Source organism: Sinocyclocheilus anshuiensis, unplaced genomic scaffold (assembly GCF_001515605.1).
Source record: "Sinocyclocheilus anshuiensis isolate Anshui unplaced genomic scaffold, SAMN03320099.WGS_v1.1 scaffold136, whole genome shotgun sequence".
In the NCBI taxonomy this organism is placed as follows: Eukaryota; Metazoa; Chordata; class Actinopteri; order Cypriniformes; family Cyprinidae; genus Sinocyclocheilus; species Sinocyclocheilus anshuiensis.
Genome location: NW_015554074.1, coordinates 571,159 through 584,245, shown reverse-complemented (window position 1 = coordinate 584,245; position 13,087 = coordinate 571,159). Strand labels below are relative to the sequence as shown.

The window sequence follows — 13,087 nt, the reverse complement described above, 5'->3', positions numbered from 1 at the left end:
TCTGTGTTGTGTGTGTGTGTGTGTGTGTGTGTGTGTGTGTGTGTGTGTGTGTGTGTGTGTGTGTGTGTGTAAAATTAATTTTTAATAGCATTTTCATGCCATGACCGCTGACCGTTGGGCACAAACTTTTATGATGCAGCCATGCAGGCTTACTAAACTGTGTCAATTTAGCATTTAATGACGATGAGGACTGTAGCTTAGAAGCCTCAGAAGGACTGGGGGTTTAGGAAGGGCGCGGGCTTGCTAGGAAGCAGCCTTCCGATCAAAAAGCACCCCTACAAACTTCCAGGCAGGTGTGTTGGAGCAGGTTGGGGCTAAACTCCGCATATTGCATTGTGCCGTGTTTTATCATATTGTGTCATTTCATCATGCTGCATTATGTTTATAATAATTATATTTAAAATATCATATTGAATAAAGTATAAATGAATAATACAATATGACGGCACAACAATATGATACAAATTATGACAACAATTCACATTTTATATTGTTTGTGTCATATTGTACTTTACTGTGTCATGTTGTATCCTATTGTATTGTGTTGATTTCACTTACGCTTTTAAATGCAGGCACAATGATTCCCTCAGTGACCTTGACTGCTGCGTATAGTCTCACCTTCTCCCCATCTCATCTTCTGTGCATATGCACAGCCATGAACCTGCCCTCTGACGCTCTTCGGGTCTCAGCACCTCGCAGGGTAAATGCTCACACTGTCAACAATACTAACATTAACAGAACAGCAGAGCTCCAGATTCTCACAGCAACATGCCACAAACACAACACGCGCCAGATTCTGCATGTTTTGTGTGGCTTTGTGAATGAATGGCGCATTTTCGTCTACCATGCATACACAAGCAAGCCCTGCAAACCACCATCAGACCAAGCAAAAGCACTAGCAAAAACAGGATTGTGAGAAAACTCACACACGCTCTCATACAGTCCGTAATCCCCGTTAAGGCTGAGTGCTGTGGAGGAAGGAACTGAGAAGCTTGTGCTGAGGGCCCCTTAGACAAATCAATATGACTGTAAGCTTATCACTGAGTTAATGTAGAGGGAGTATTAGAAGTAATTACATTCAGAGAATTGTCAAAATTAGACTTCTGTAAGTGTTTAGAGAAGAGTTTATAAAAAGATTATAAAAAGCACTGCACTGGGATTATAAATCCATTTAAAATGCAGAAGATTGAACAAAACAGACACTATGTGAAAACACAAATACATACAAAGAGAAAGAGTGAGATACAGAACAAGTGAAGAAGGGCCGCTTTCACTACCTACATGGCCTGTTTTATCAGAAATATACAGAAGTATACGAGTGAATATAATTTTAGTCTATTTTTGTTACACATAGCTTGTGAACTCATACTTCAGTTCACTGGACGACATAAATTGGATGAGATATTGCCATTCATACACACACAAACACGTACATATACATAAATGTCCTAATTTGTAAGTCACTTTGGATCTAAGCATCTGCTTAATGACTAAATGTAAATGTGTATGTATGTGCATGTATGTATATATATATATATATATATATATATATATGAATAAATGGGAACTCCTATGCATCCGAGTCTCAGCTACAGTTCGGTGTTTATGTGCTGTTCTAGGTAGATTCATAAATCTAAATTGGGATCTAATAAGATTTTATAATGACTAAGTTTGTAATAATCCTTAATAATCACACTTCCGATAACCATTTTATCATTTACGGCCGGTATTAGAGTAAATAATTGCTTTCCTGTATAAAGATGCACCTCTGTTACGCTGCATAAAAATGAGAGTCTGCTGTTTCCATTACACTGCTTCTTAGCTTACCTTACCTTGTGAAACAGATCTGAGATTCATACTACAATATCAGGTTCTATCACATAAACTTCTTTAACACACACACTTCACATGCAAAAGCAAACAACAAACCCTGACAGACACCATTAACAATGTACACAGCTAACTTCTCTGCCTTCTTATCGTTCTCCTCTGAGCTTTGGAAACATAGCAGCTAATCCACATAAGAAAGATGAATTCAGCACTTTCGTTTAATCACACGAAGCAAGAGAGGTTACTGTAGCAAAGGAGTGAGAGAGGCATTATGGAAGCATCTTTTCCTGTCAGCTCCTGTCCCTTCAACAGGCTCTGTAGAGCTAGCACTGCACTAATTCAACAGAAGCTCAGTAAATCATACAAAACACATACAACAGGCAGATCTGTGGTTACTTTGGGTAAACAAATGATGAAAGATGACAATCAGCAGGTAAGACAGGTTTGTACATGTGAATGTGGTTACATTGCATGTAATGTATGTAATGTGTGAGGTAAAGTTAGTGTGTTGACATGTATGAATGAGATGTAGTGCTTCAAATGGTTGTATGTGTGAGGTAAATCAAATGAATGTTGTACTGTTTTGTGGATAGCCTATGTATGAAGTAAATATAGCGTGTTAACACTGGGGTAAATCGAGGATGTTCGCATTGAGCATTTAAGAACGGTGAATATGCTAGCACTTAGTATACATGAAGTAAATCTGGCGTATTAGCATTTTAAGAGTAGTAAATCTAGTGTTAGGCTAATAGTTATGTCCTAACCATAAGCAATTTTTATGCCCACAACAGATGCAACATGGCTACAAGACGCAACAAAATCAATCACAATATACAGTCAATCAGAAGAGCGTGTGGGTAGGTTCTCTCTGTAAGCGCTGTCTCTCGCTAACAAAACAGATAAGTACATAATCAAATTCATAAAAATAAATCATTTTAACATTATTCAAAACATATACTTGATACAATCTTTGTCATCTAATACATTTGTTTATTTACACAGGCTTCACAGTTTGAAGCTATTTTCAACATCTGAGGGAAATTATCCATTGTTTTTTTAATTATGACTATTAAAAAGTCATGCAGAAATGACATTCAAACTCAAACTAAATAATTTTAATATTGTACAAAACACATACCCAAGATTATCTCTGAGCCATCAACTGCTGTTTTTGTTGGTCAAGACAAAAACTCATGGAAATGATACCCTTTATCCCATGTTGCAGTGTCATGAATTGTTAGGACATGGCCACATGTAAAATCTAGTCAACATTAAATATGTTAAACTAGAGTATTAGCATTATGTGTGGTAAATCGTGTTAGCATTTTGTGCGAGGTAATTAGTTAACGTTAGGGATGGGCATTTTTGGCAATTTCTCATTTCGATGATTAATAGGTTTCAAAAACGAGTACTCGAGTACTCGGGGGCGGGGCATGGCCGTAATGGAGATAATGAAAATATCTTAAGACTGTTATGAAAATTAATGTTAAAAATAAAAATATGACATGAAAACCTGTCTATTAAAACATGAACACATGATTAAAACACTGTTAGGTCATGATTATGATGTAGCAATGTTATTAAAAAAGAAGCATCTAAAAAGGAATAGCTGCCTGAGGTGAAGCTGATTGATTTTATGTCAATGAACTAAAGCCCGTTCTGACACATCCTATGATATTAATCAGATAACTTAGATACATAACATAGACGTGACATTACGACTTGTATCTGCACAAAAGGATGCAAATGCCATTATGGCAGTTAGCTTCAATTACGCGCTATAGCGAGAGAGAGACAGAGAGAGAGAGAGAGCTGCCGCCGTAATGCGCTTTCATGACAGCATGCTGAAACACGGCCAAGGAAAGCAGACAGAATTTACTACAGATTTCACATCCTATAAAATTCTCATTATAATGCTATATTTATGGCAGATTTGTGCTATATTTTCATCTACATTATCAGTGATTCCTGAAATCACCTGTGCGTTTTCGAAGCCATACAATGTACAAAAACAATTTTCATTGAAGTATGCCTACTATTGAACAAATATGACAAAAAAAGCACTGCTGCATTATTATAACAGTATTTTAAAAAAGAAACATCTTAATGCAATATGACCATCTCAAATAACTCTGTCAATATCTGGCATTGCATTTGAGCATGAAACTAAACTCCGGTAATATGCAGCACATTCAGCTGCATGTTAATAAATGTTAATATTCCAACGCATTCTATATTAGATCAAAGTCCCTTTAAGGCAAGTCATGTCACTCGGCGACCATCTTTGAAATGCCTCTCGGGCATGCAAGTGCAGCTCCTATCACTTTGAATGGGGAAACATCAAATTCTCCAAAACTGTTCGCCAAGCTTACAATTAAATTTCATATTTGAAATCACCAATGAAATCTGACAACTGTCATAAATGTTGTTTCTTTTGCTCAAATGACGTTTAAAAAAGCTTATTTTTCAAGCTAGACCAGCCATTGCGCATGCTCAGTCCCAAGCACACGTCTCTAAACGCTGACTATTACTATAGCAACCAGGACTTCTAACCACAGCTGCAGTGATGCGATGACTTTACCGATTATCTATTGGCTCTTTTATTCGGAAGCGGGGCTTCCTTCGATAGAGCAGCCATTTTAAGCGTTGCATTTTCCCCATTCAAAACTAAACGAGTGACACGTCTTGGGTATTCTACAGTCTTTGATTAGATTAATCAGGTATGTATTTAGATAACCCAGACATCACTACGTGACTTCAAGCCATGCTTCTCTCTCTTCTTGGACCGCATGCTGTGGCCAGCTAAACAATCAGAGCTCAGGTGCCGCCCAAAGTGCTGCTATTTTCCCCACGATCATCGTTTTCATGATCGATCATTGCTGTCACGGCCGAGCACTCGAGTACTCGATCGCTGTTGCACATCCCTAGTTAATCTCCCTAGTGGGAGAGTATAAAAGTAAATATATATGAGAAAAATTCATGAATGTGATGAGTAAGGTAAAGTTTGAGTACTGTCCTAGACTCACACTAACACAAACACGGACTGAGCTGCGATTAAACTGTAACAGCTCTTAGTCATCAAACACAAACACAAACACAGCTGATAGCATTTAAAACAAGCAATGAGAACTGCATAGAAAAAATGGACAGCAGGACACTTTGCTCCAGTTTTAATCATAATTCACTGACAGAAACAAGAGAGTCTGTTTTTTTGAGAGAAGTACCATCAGCAGCCAGTCTGTCACTCACTCTCAGAAAGCAGAGAAACTGGCCAATGATGCAAATTAAAAGCTACGCCAAAGGTGGGTTTAGGAAACTGGAGTAATGTGTATCGAGGTACCAGAGTGCATTTAAATAAAGGCAGGACACACACATCCAGAGTGTAAAAAAGAGGGTTAAGGCCCCAAAGCGAGCAGCAGATGGCCCCGCTGTGAGTAGTCTGCTGAGAGATGTTGGGATGCTGGATTTCATCCTGCAGGGTATTCATACAAATGTATGCATCTATGTGAGTGTTTGTAAGGAAGAGAAAAAAAAAGAGAAGGTGGTGGATATCTTTTGATGAATAGCAGATGTCTCCTCTATAACCTGCATAGCACATAAAGACTCCACATTCCCAATCTAAAACACATTAACACTAAGATAGAGCAGATGACCGTGCCCTGTATTCCCTCATCCACATCACTCGGCAGACCTCTCATTATGGCTAATTCTGGACTTTTCAAAACTCATTCTTAAAGTCGGCATGAAACGGATGTAGCGATTGTCTTTTTTTCTCTACTGTGACGTCTATCCGAGTGAAAGGCATCTGAAATGAGAGGGCGGGACTTGATTTCGTCCTTCGGGAATTGATTGGATCATTGGAAGTTGGGGCGTTGCTAACAAAATGGAGGCAGATCTGAATGCCAGTTTGCAGTTAGTTGTGGGGGGATTTCTCTCCACTGCATTCACCGCCGACACCCTAGCATGAAGAATTTTTTTATTTATTGAGGAAGATGACGACGAGGACGATCAACGGCACAAAATATGCCTAACAGCGAGCGAGCGAGCGCGCGCGAGAGAGAGAGAGAGAGAGAGAGAGACTGAATGACCGAGCGCGTCCTCCATCAAGGTTAAGTCATATTCATAAAAAAAATAGTTTACGCTGTCCTAAGAGTAATGTTGTGGTAATATCCTAATATCCTTTCAATTTTTAAGGGTAGTGTACTCCCCCATGGCTTGCGTCAGCACTGGTCAATGCATTGATTTCTATAAAGTGAAGCATCAGCTTCAGTTTTTCCCCCTGTTGTTTATCCCAGCGTTAACCCCTCACGTCACTAGCTCCGCCCTTGCTCCATAGCTCATGACCGGAAGAGAAGATGAGTCGTTTTGAGGGGGAGGGGAGGTTAACGTTTCTGATTAAAGATTACGAGGGCACATGAATTTAAAAAAAATAATGAAGAGCACGGATAAATTATTTAATAAACACTACAGTATTCCATTAAAAAATAAGAATTTTCAATTTTGATTTCATGGTGACTTTAACCCTGGGTAAACGGTCTTATTCCATGTTCCACATGTACCACAATGTTCACACAATACCCTGGGTTCATAACTAATCAAAGGTAGTCATGTTTTTAGACTAGGCTACATTTGTAAACCCTGGGTTATTTATTTTTACTACTACTAGCCACGTTTACTTATGTATCGCTTTATACACTACAAATTGTTTCTAAGAAGCTTTACAAAAATAAAAAAATAAAGAATCAATTTTGCAAATTTAATCAAACTAGACCGGGGTGGGCAAACTTGGCCCTTCCAGGTCACTTTCCTTCAGAGTTTAGCTCCAACTCTAATCAAACACACCTGCACCAGCTAATCATTGTCTTCAAGACTAATAGAAAGCTACAGGCAGGTGAGTTTTATCAGGGTTGGATCAAATCTCTGCAGGAAAGTGGCCCAGAAGGGCCAAGTTTGCCCATCACTGAACTAGACAAACTGGTTGGTGATTGCTAACAAGTGGCTACAGAGTGAGTGGCTATTTAATAGTAGTGGTCGACCGATATATCAGCCGATATTTGCCATTTTTCAAATATCGGCAGATAAGTTTTTCTGTTTGGCCGATGCGTTCGAGGCGGGACTTTTATTTTGACGGCGATGAGAATGGCAGCGCCTGCGCACACAGTGTTCACATACTCTTTGTTCGCTGACGTCGTTAACAGTTCTGTCTAATAATCAGAAAGAACTGTTAAACAAAGAAATTAAAATGTATACAAAAAGTATTATAATGATTGCTTTTATATTATTAGTAATAGAAAGGCAAACATTACAATACTTTCTCATTTTCCGTCAGCATTCAGCAAATACGCATTTATATCATTTAAACAAATCTTTGAATGACTAATGAACATTTAATTTCAAAAATCTTGCAAACTTAGTCAAATCCAGCTGTGAGATCTTGTGAAGTGTGCATTTGTATCCTGCATAATCGCGTGTTCTCTGCGTGACTTTCGGTCCGTGCGAATTGAATGCTGACAGGAGAGTTCTGCTTCATTGAGAAGCGTGATTGACTAACTTTAAACTCATAATTTCAAATTATGCTGCGCTTCATGCTTTTGCCCAATGTCATATTCATGTAATTTTCACTGTGTGCGGTATGTAAAATGAGTGTTATTTTTGCTTTATTTGAAAAAATATGATTCCCAAATCCCAATGCACACAAACTTCCCAGATTACTGAGTGCCCTGTTGGTTACAGTGTTAACTTCCTTTTTAATTATATTTTTATTCAATATTTATTTCTTTGTGAAAAATACTTTGTCATTTAATGTTTAAGTATGTTTATTTTACACATTTATTTTTTTATCCATTTTCAAATTATTTAAAATTTCTTAAATATGAATTAAAATAAATAAAATTATATCGGCAATCGGCCACCCTGCTTTCCAAGATATCGGCATCGGCTGTCAAAAAAACATTATCGGTCGACCACTACAATAGTCCACTTTTACAGCTTCATTGTGTTTATAATCACGCTCTTGTAAATTATTATAACAGTCTTTAACTGAAAGAGTTCTGCAATTGTGGTTTAGTTTGTTTATAGCCTATGTTTAGACTTTTACTTGCTGCCGACTGTATTTAGACTTCAAAATTCATAAATGTTGTGTTCATTTGTGAAGATTATGATGAACAAAGTGTGTAAGGATTATACATTTTTTTGGTCGCAGAGTTTATTTTCTGCACTAATCCAAAAGCCAATAGAAAATCGTATTGGGTTCTTGTCAAGAGAACCAGGGTGATGCTAACCAGAGTTTAGCTGAAAAGCTCTACTGCAACAATCATCTCAGTTTTACACTCAAAGACACCAATTACTCTTGGAACACCAAGCATTACTACCAACACACACTTATGTGGGGACAAAATGATCATTCTCCCAAGTACTAAAACAAAAGAAAAACATTTATTTCCAGGTTTAGGAGCTCATTTGAGACAAGCAGCAATTTGAAAGTGAAAATAATGGCATTTACTGCAAGCAGTGCTGACTCATCATCTGCAGCCCACAGGCTGTTGAGCTTTATGTAAGAGGTCTTAAAGTGTCACCGCCAACTAAAACACATTAAACTTGATCAATATAAAAAGTCAACTAGATTTGAATATCATCTGTGTTAGTAACAAGAACAGTGCGAGAAATCCCAAACCCTGAGTATGAGAACTGGAACAGTAATGCTTTAATAAACTATTGAATAAATAGACATTTTCCAACACATCTCACACAGTAGGACAAATTTTGTGGTAGCCTACATCTGGAAGAGTGAAAATCAAACGCTACATTACATCAGTAGAAATCCGTAAGAGCGTTTTAAAACAGTCTGTTCCAGTCAAGCGCAAATCAGCCAGTGGCTATAACTCTCAGAATTATTCTTATCCAAGATTGCAACCCATTTTCAAAAGATGATAATTATACCTGTGGAGAGCATGGTTTGATTCAAAATGCTACAGATTAAATGGGCCAAAACTGTTCAATTTAAAAAGGAATGTGAAGTAATTAAGTGAGAGAGAAGAAAAACAATGACAGAGAGAATACATCTGCAGGTGTTGCAAACATTAGAAGATATAGAGTGCTTGCAAGTTCAAAGCATGTAAACTAAACACACACTAGCGCTGAAAAACGGCCCCACAGCATGAGGCTGCTACTGCCACACTTTACTGTTGGGATGCTAATGTGCAGGTTAGTGTTGTCACGGTACCAAAATTTCAGTATTTGGTACCAATACCAGTGAAAATCCATGGTTCTCTGTACCAATTTCGGTACCAAAGCAAAACACAAAAAACATGCTAATTGAACAACATTATTTTTTTATTAAAAACATTAAACAAAAATAAAATGTACAAAACCAATGCCATTCTTTAAACTTATTTAAAATTGTGTTTCAATGTCCACAAGTAATAAAAGTATTTCTGCTGCCACTGAAAAACAACTGTTTTCTGTTTTAGAGTTTGCTGGGGTGTTTCATGAACTTCCTCAGCCTGCAGCTGTAAAAGGAAAATATAATATACTTAAGTAAAGCAACGGGCTGAGTCTGACCAAATGCAACATTAGATCATTGACACCAGCTAAAATAACAGTAAATACATTTAAATTTCAGTAAATAACAAACCTTAGCTTTTATAATAAATTTAGATAAGATTACATATATTAAGTGCATATCCAATAGATGGAAACTGTAGTATTAAAAACACTTTACAATAAGATTCCATTTGTTAGATAAAATGACCTAACAATAAACAATAGTTATTGCAATTGTTCTTCTTAGGGTTAATTTGAAAATTTACTAATACATAAATCACAAGTTCAAGCTGTTAAAATTATTTAATGCGCAATGAACAAACATGAATGATCAAGTGTTTGTATTAAATAACATTCACAAACAACATTAATGTTGTAAAAATATATTGTTCACTCACTGTAAGTTGATGTTAGATAATAACATGTCATAACATGTAGTATAACATAACATAAGTCATTGTAAAGTCTACACAGGAGATACAATTTGACTGTACTTTTAGTATTATTTAATTCAAATTGTGTTCGTATTTCATTTTAAAGGGCTTTTAAAACCTGCTAGAGTTATCCAGCCAAGAATAACAACTAACCAACCAACTAAAAAAAAAAAATAAAAATGAAGCCCAGAGCTGTTTTTCTGATGGACTGATATGACAAACACTGTTAACCATACATTCTCTTACATGCATGTTTTGGATACACAGTTATTTAAAAGTCTCTGGTGTGTAAAAATAGTAAATACTATTATGTCCAATACTATTGCTTGAGGAGTCACGTGATGGCTGGCTGTGCAGCGGATCATGTGATTTAACCGAATCATTTTATAGAATCGGTTCGTTCGGACAGCTTATGTCAATGATCCGGTTCAAACTGATTCACCATTTAGGCATCCATTCTAAAGTCCCTTCGCGGAATCGTTTATAAGAAAAATACATTTTTAGTTAAATACTATTGTTTACTACAATGTTTTGAAATAGGTGATATAAATTGCTCCGAATTTTTATATTATTATTATTATTATTATCGCAATACCATTATGTCCTCCTGTGTTTTACACTAATAAAAGTTATAGGAGCATTAAATAGTTAACAAAGAAACTTAATTCTAATGCTCAATATATTAGCATTAGCCGCGCTTATCCTAACGATGAACTACGCTAACGGTGATGTTTATTTCAATTCTACATTCAAATTAAAATATGGAATAATATTCATAACAGCAGCTCTAAATATTAAAAAATATTAAAAAATCAATTAAACTTACCTGCTTGAACTCTTTCATTTGATCCGGGTGTCGGTCTTTAAAGTGTTTTGTTAGTTTGATGTGTTTCCTCCTTTTAAGGTCGCCATATCTCAGTGCTTTTATGAAGAGGATAGCTTTCAGATAGCGCATCAAGAACCGGGTTGACCGGGTACTTGGTACCACCGGTACTTAAGAAAACCTGGTACCGTAACGTTTTCATTTTTTTTTAGTACCGACTTGGTACCGAAATGCCGGGTCTTTTGACAACACTAAAACACACACACACACACACACACACCTCACCTCTCTGATTTTGTCCCTTTTTTCCTTGGTGTCAGGGTCCCCTGGGTCACCATCGTTGACCCCTACTAGTTTGGGCATAGGTACTGGAGGCAGTGGTTTGGGTCCATCTTTCTTCTTCAGGTCCTCGACTACCTTGGTCTTCTCTGTCTGGATCTCTGCCTTCAGCTCCTCTTTGGATTTACGGAGCTTTTCCTTGGCTTCCTGCAGTGCCCGCTCATGATCTGCCCGGATCTTGTCACGAAGGCTCTCCTCTTCCTCCCTGCAGGCGCACAGTGAAATACATCAGTAAAGAATAACTTTAATTGCGATTAAAAAAAAAATTAAAAAAAAGTGTAGGCACCAGTCTATATTTTATTTATACAACATGTTTTATAAAATGTTCAAATTATATAAATCGTTAATATAAATATAAATGTATAGTTTATACTGCCAGTTTTTTACAGATCTACTTGTGGAAAAGTTCAGTGCCAGTAAGACCATTTTTTTTTAAAGAAATTAATACATTTATTCAGCAAGACATTGCACAAAAAAAAGTGACATTTATGCTACAAAATAAATCTCTTTTGAATAAATTCCCCCAAATTATCATATAAAAATCATAAAATTATAAATATTTATAAAGAATCATATGACACTGAAGACTGAAAAAGACCGAAAAATCAGATGTCAAAGAAAAAAAAAAAATACTTTTTAAAACATTAAAATAAACTTATTTTAAACTTTATTTTGATTTAAATATTTATTTATTTATACAAATATCCACAGAAGCAAGAACTGAACTCCACCCACAGGACAGTACACCAACAACAAACAAACCAATATAGGTTTATAACCAAACAATCAGCTCATATAAATATCTTAGGGTTCTGTTGTAAATCTTCCAGTCAGTGGAAAAATGGCAGATATTTGACTGCAGGGACAATAAACACAGACTTTTACACTGCTCGCAGCTTCTATTATGAGGCAGACAATCTACTCAAGGCATTTCTTCTACAATTGAAAAACAGAGCATCTCAACATCAGCTTATGTAATGCCACGGAGCCTGCGATTCTGCACCGCTGCTGAATCTAAAGCACCAAAGCAAAAGAAATTATATTTATACATTATAAGCTTGCAGTCTGAATCGAATGTGACGAGTTAAAAAGAGCCAGATACTGTGAAATAAAAGAAAGACAATAAACAGACATATACATCTTTCAATTGCATTGACTTTGCTGGCATAAAACGTACAAACATACAAGTGACTGAGTTGATTCTCATAATGAATCAGTCAGAGAGACTCCAGAATCATCGGTTTAGAGTATTCTAATGAACCTTCCACTGAATCAGTAGTTTTTGAATAAACATCTGACTGAATGAGTAAACCGCAAATCGTTACTTCCATTCATGTTCAACTTACAACGAACCGAAAGTGTTTACCATACGTACTTAGACTGTGTGACTTAAATTACCCTAATTACTGGCTGCTTTTTTCATAACAGCGTGTAGGTTATTCAGAAATCATTTACAGGTTGCTTTGTAATAAATGGGACTAAAACAGTATTAAAAGAAACAATGTGTTACACAACAATATTATTTTGTTCCGTATGTATTAGTGCTGTGTTCAAAATATCGATACGACGATGTATCGTCACAGATATTTGACGATACGAGTATCGATACAGCTGGCCCTGTATCGATATTGTAGCACGTGTGCAGCAGTGGACCGCGCTTAATTTGTTACAAATTTTACGTTTAAAATTGAGTAGAAAAGTGCAAGGTTTCTAAAAAAGAATGAATAGAGCATATATAGGCTACAACAAGGTTTAATCTGGCCGCAGAGGAACACAACTGAGTTGCCTGATATAAAGAGACGTAATCCCCAAAACAGAGCTTTACACTTGCGCAATACAGAAATATCTGCTAAGTGTGCTACTTATCTTTGTGAACCTGGCAACCATGTGCGCACACGCTCTCTCTCCACTGTGGATAAAAGCGCTTGCTTTCTGAAAACAGTGGTTAGCAGTTTAGCGATCTCCACTTCAATAATCTATTCTCAGAAAAGTGTGATTCATCAACTGTTCATTTACAACACAGAGAGAGAGAGAGAGAGAGAGGCTGTGTATGTATGAATTACCACTTGCCGTGTTTCTCTATTAACAGTAAAGCTGTGGCTTTAATTGCTTTAGAAAC

At 36.6% G+C, this 13,087-nt stretch overlaps 1 protein-coding gene across 1 annotated transcript in view; it reads right to left on the bottom strand.

Moving 5' to 3' along the window:
* Positions 1-13,087, bottom strand: part of LOC107668846 (mannosyl-oligosaccharide 1,2-alpha-mannosidase IB-like) — a 125,421-nt gene that overhangs the window by 80,063 nt on the left and 32,271 nt on the right. Inside the window, exon 3 of the mRNA XM_016460860.1 lies at positions 10,915-11,173. Within this exon, the coding sequence (XP_016316346.1) occupies positions 10,915-11,173 (259 nt within the window). The remainder of the gene's footprint in view (positions 1-10,914; positions 11,174-13,087) is intronic.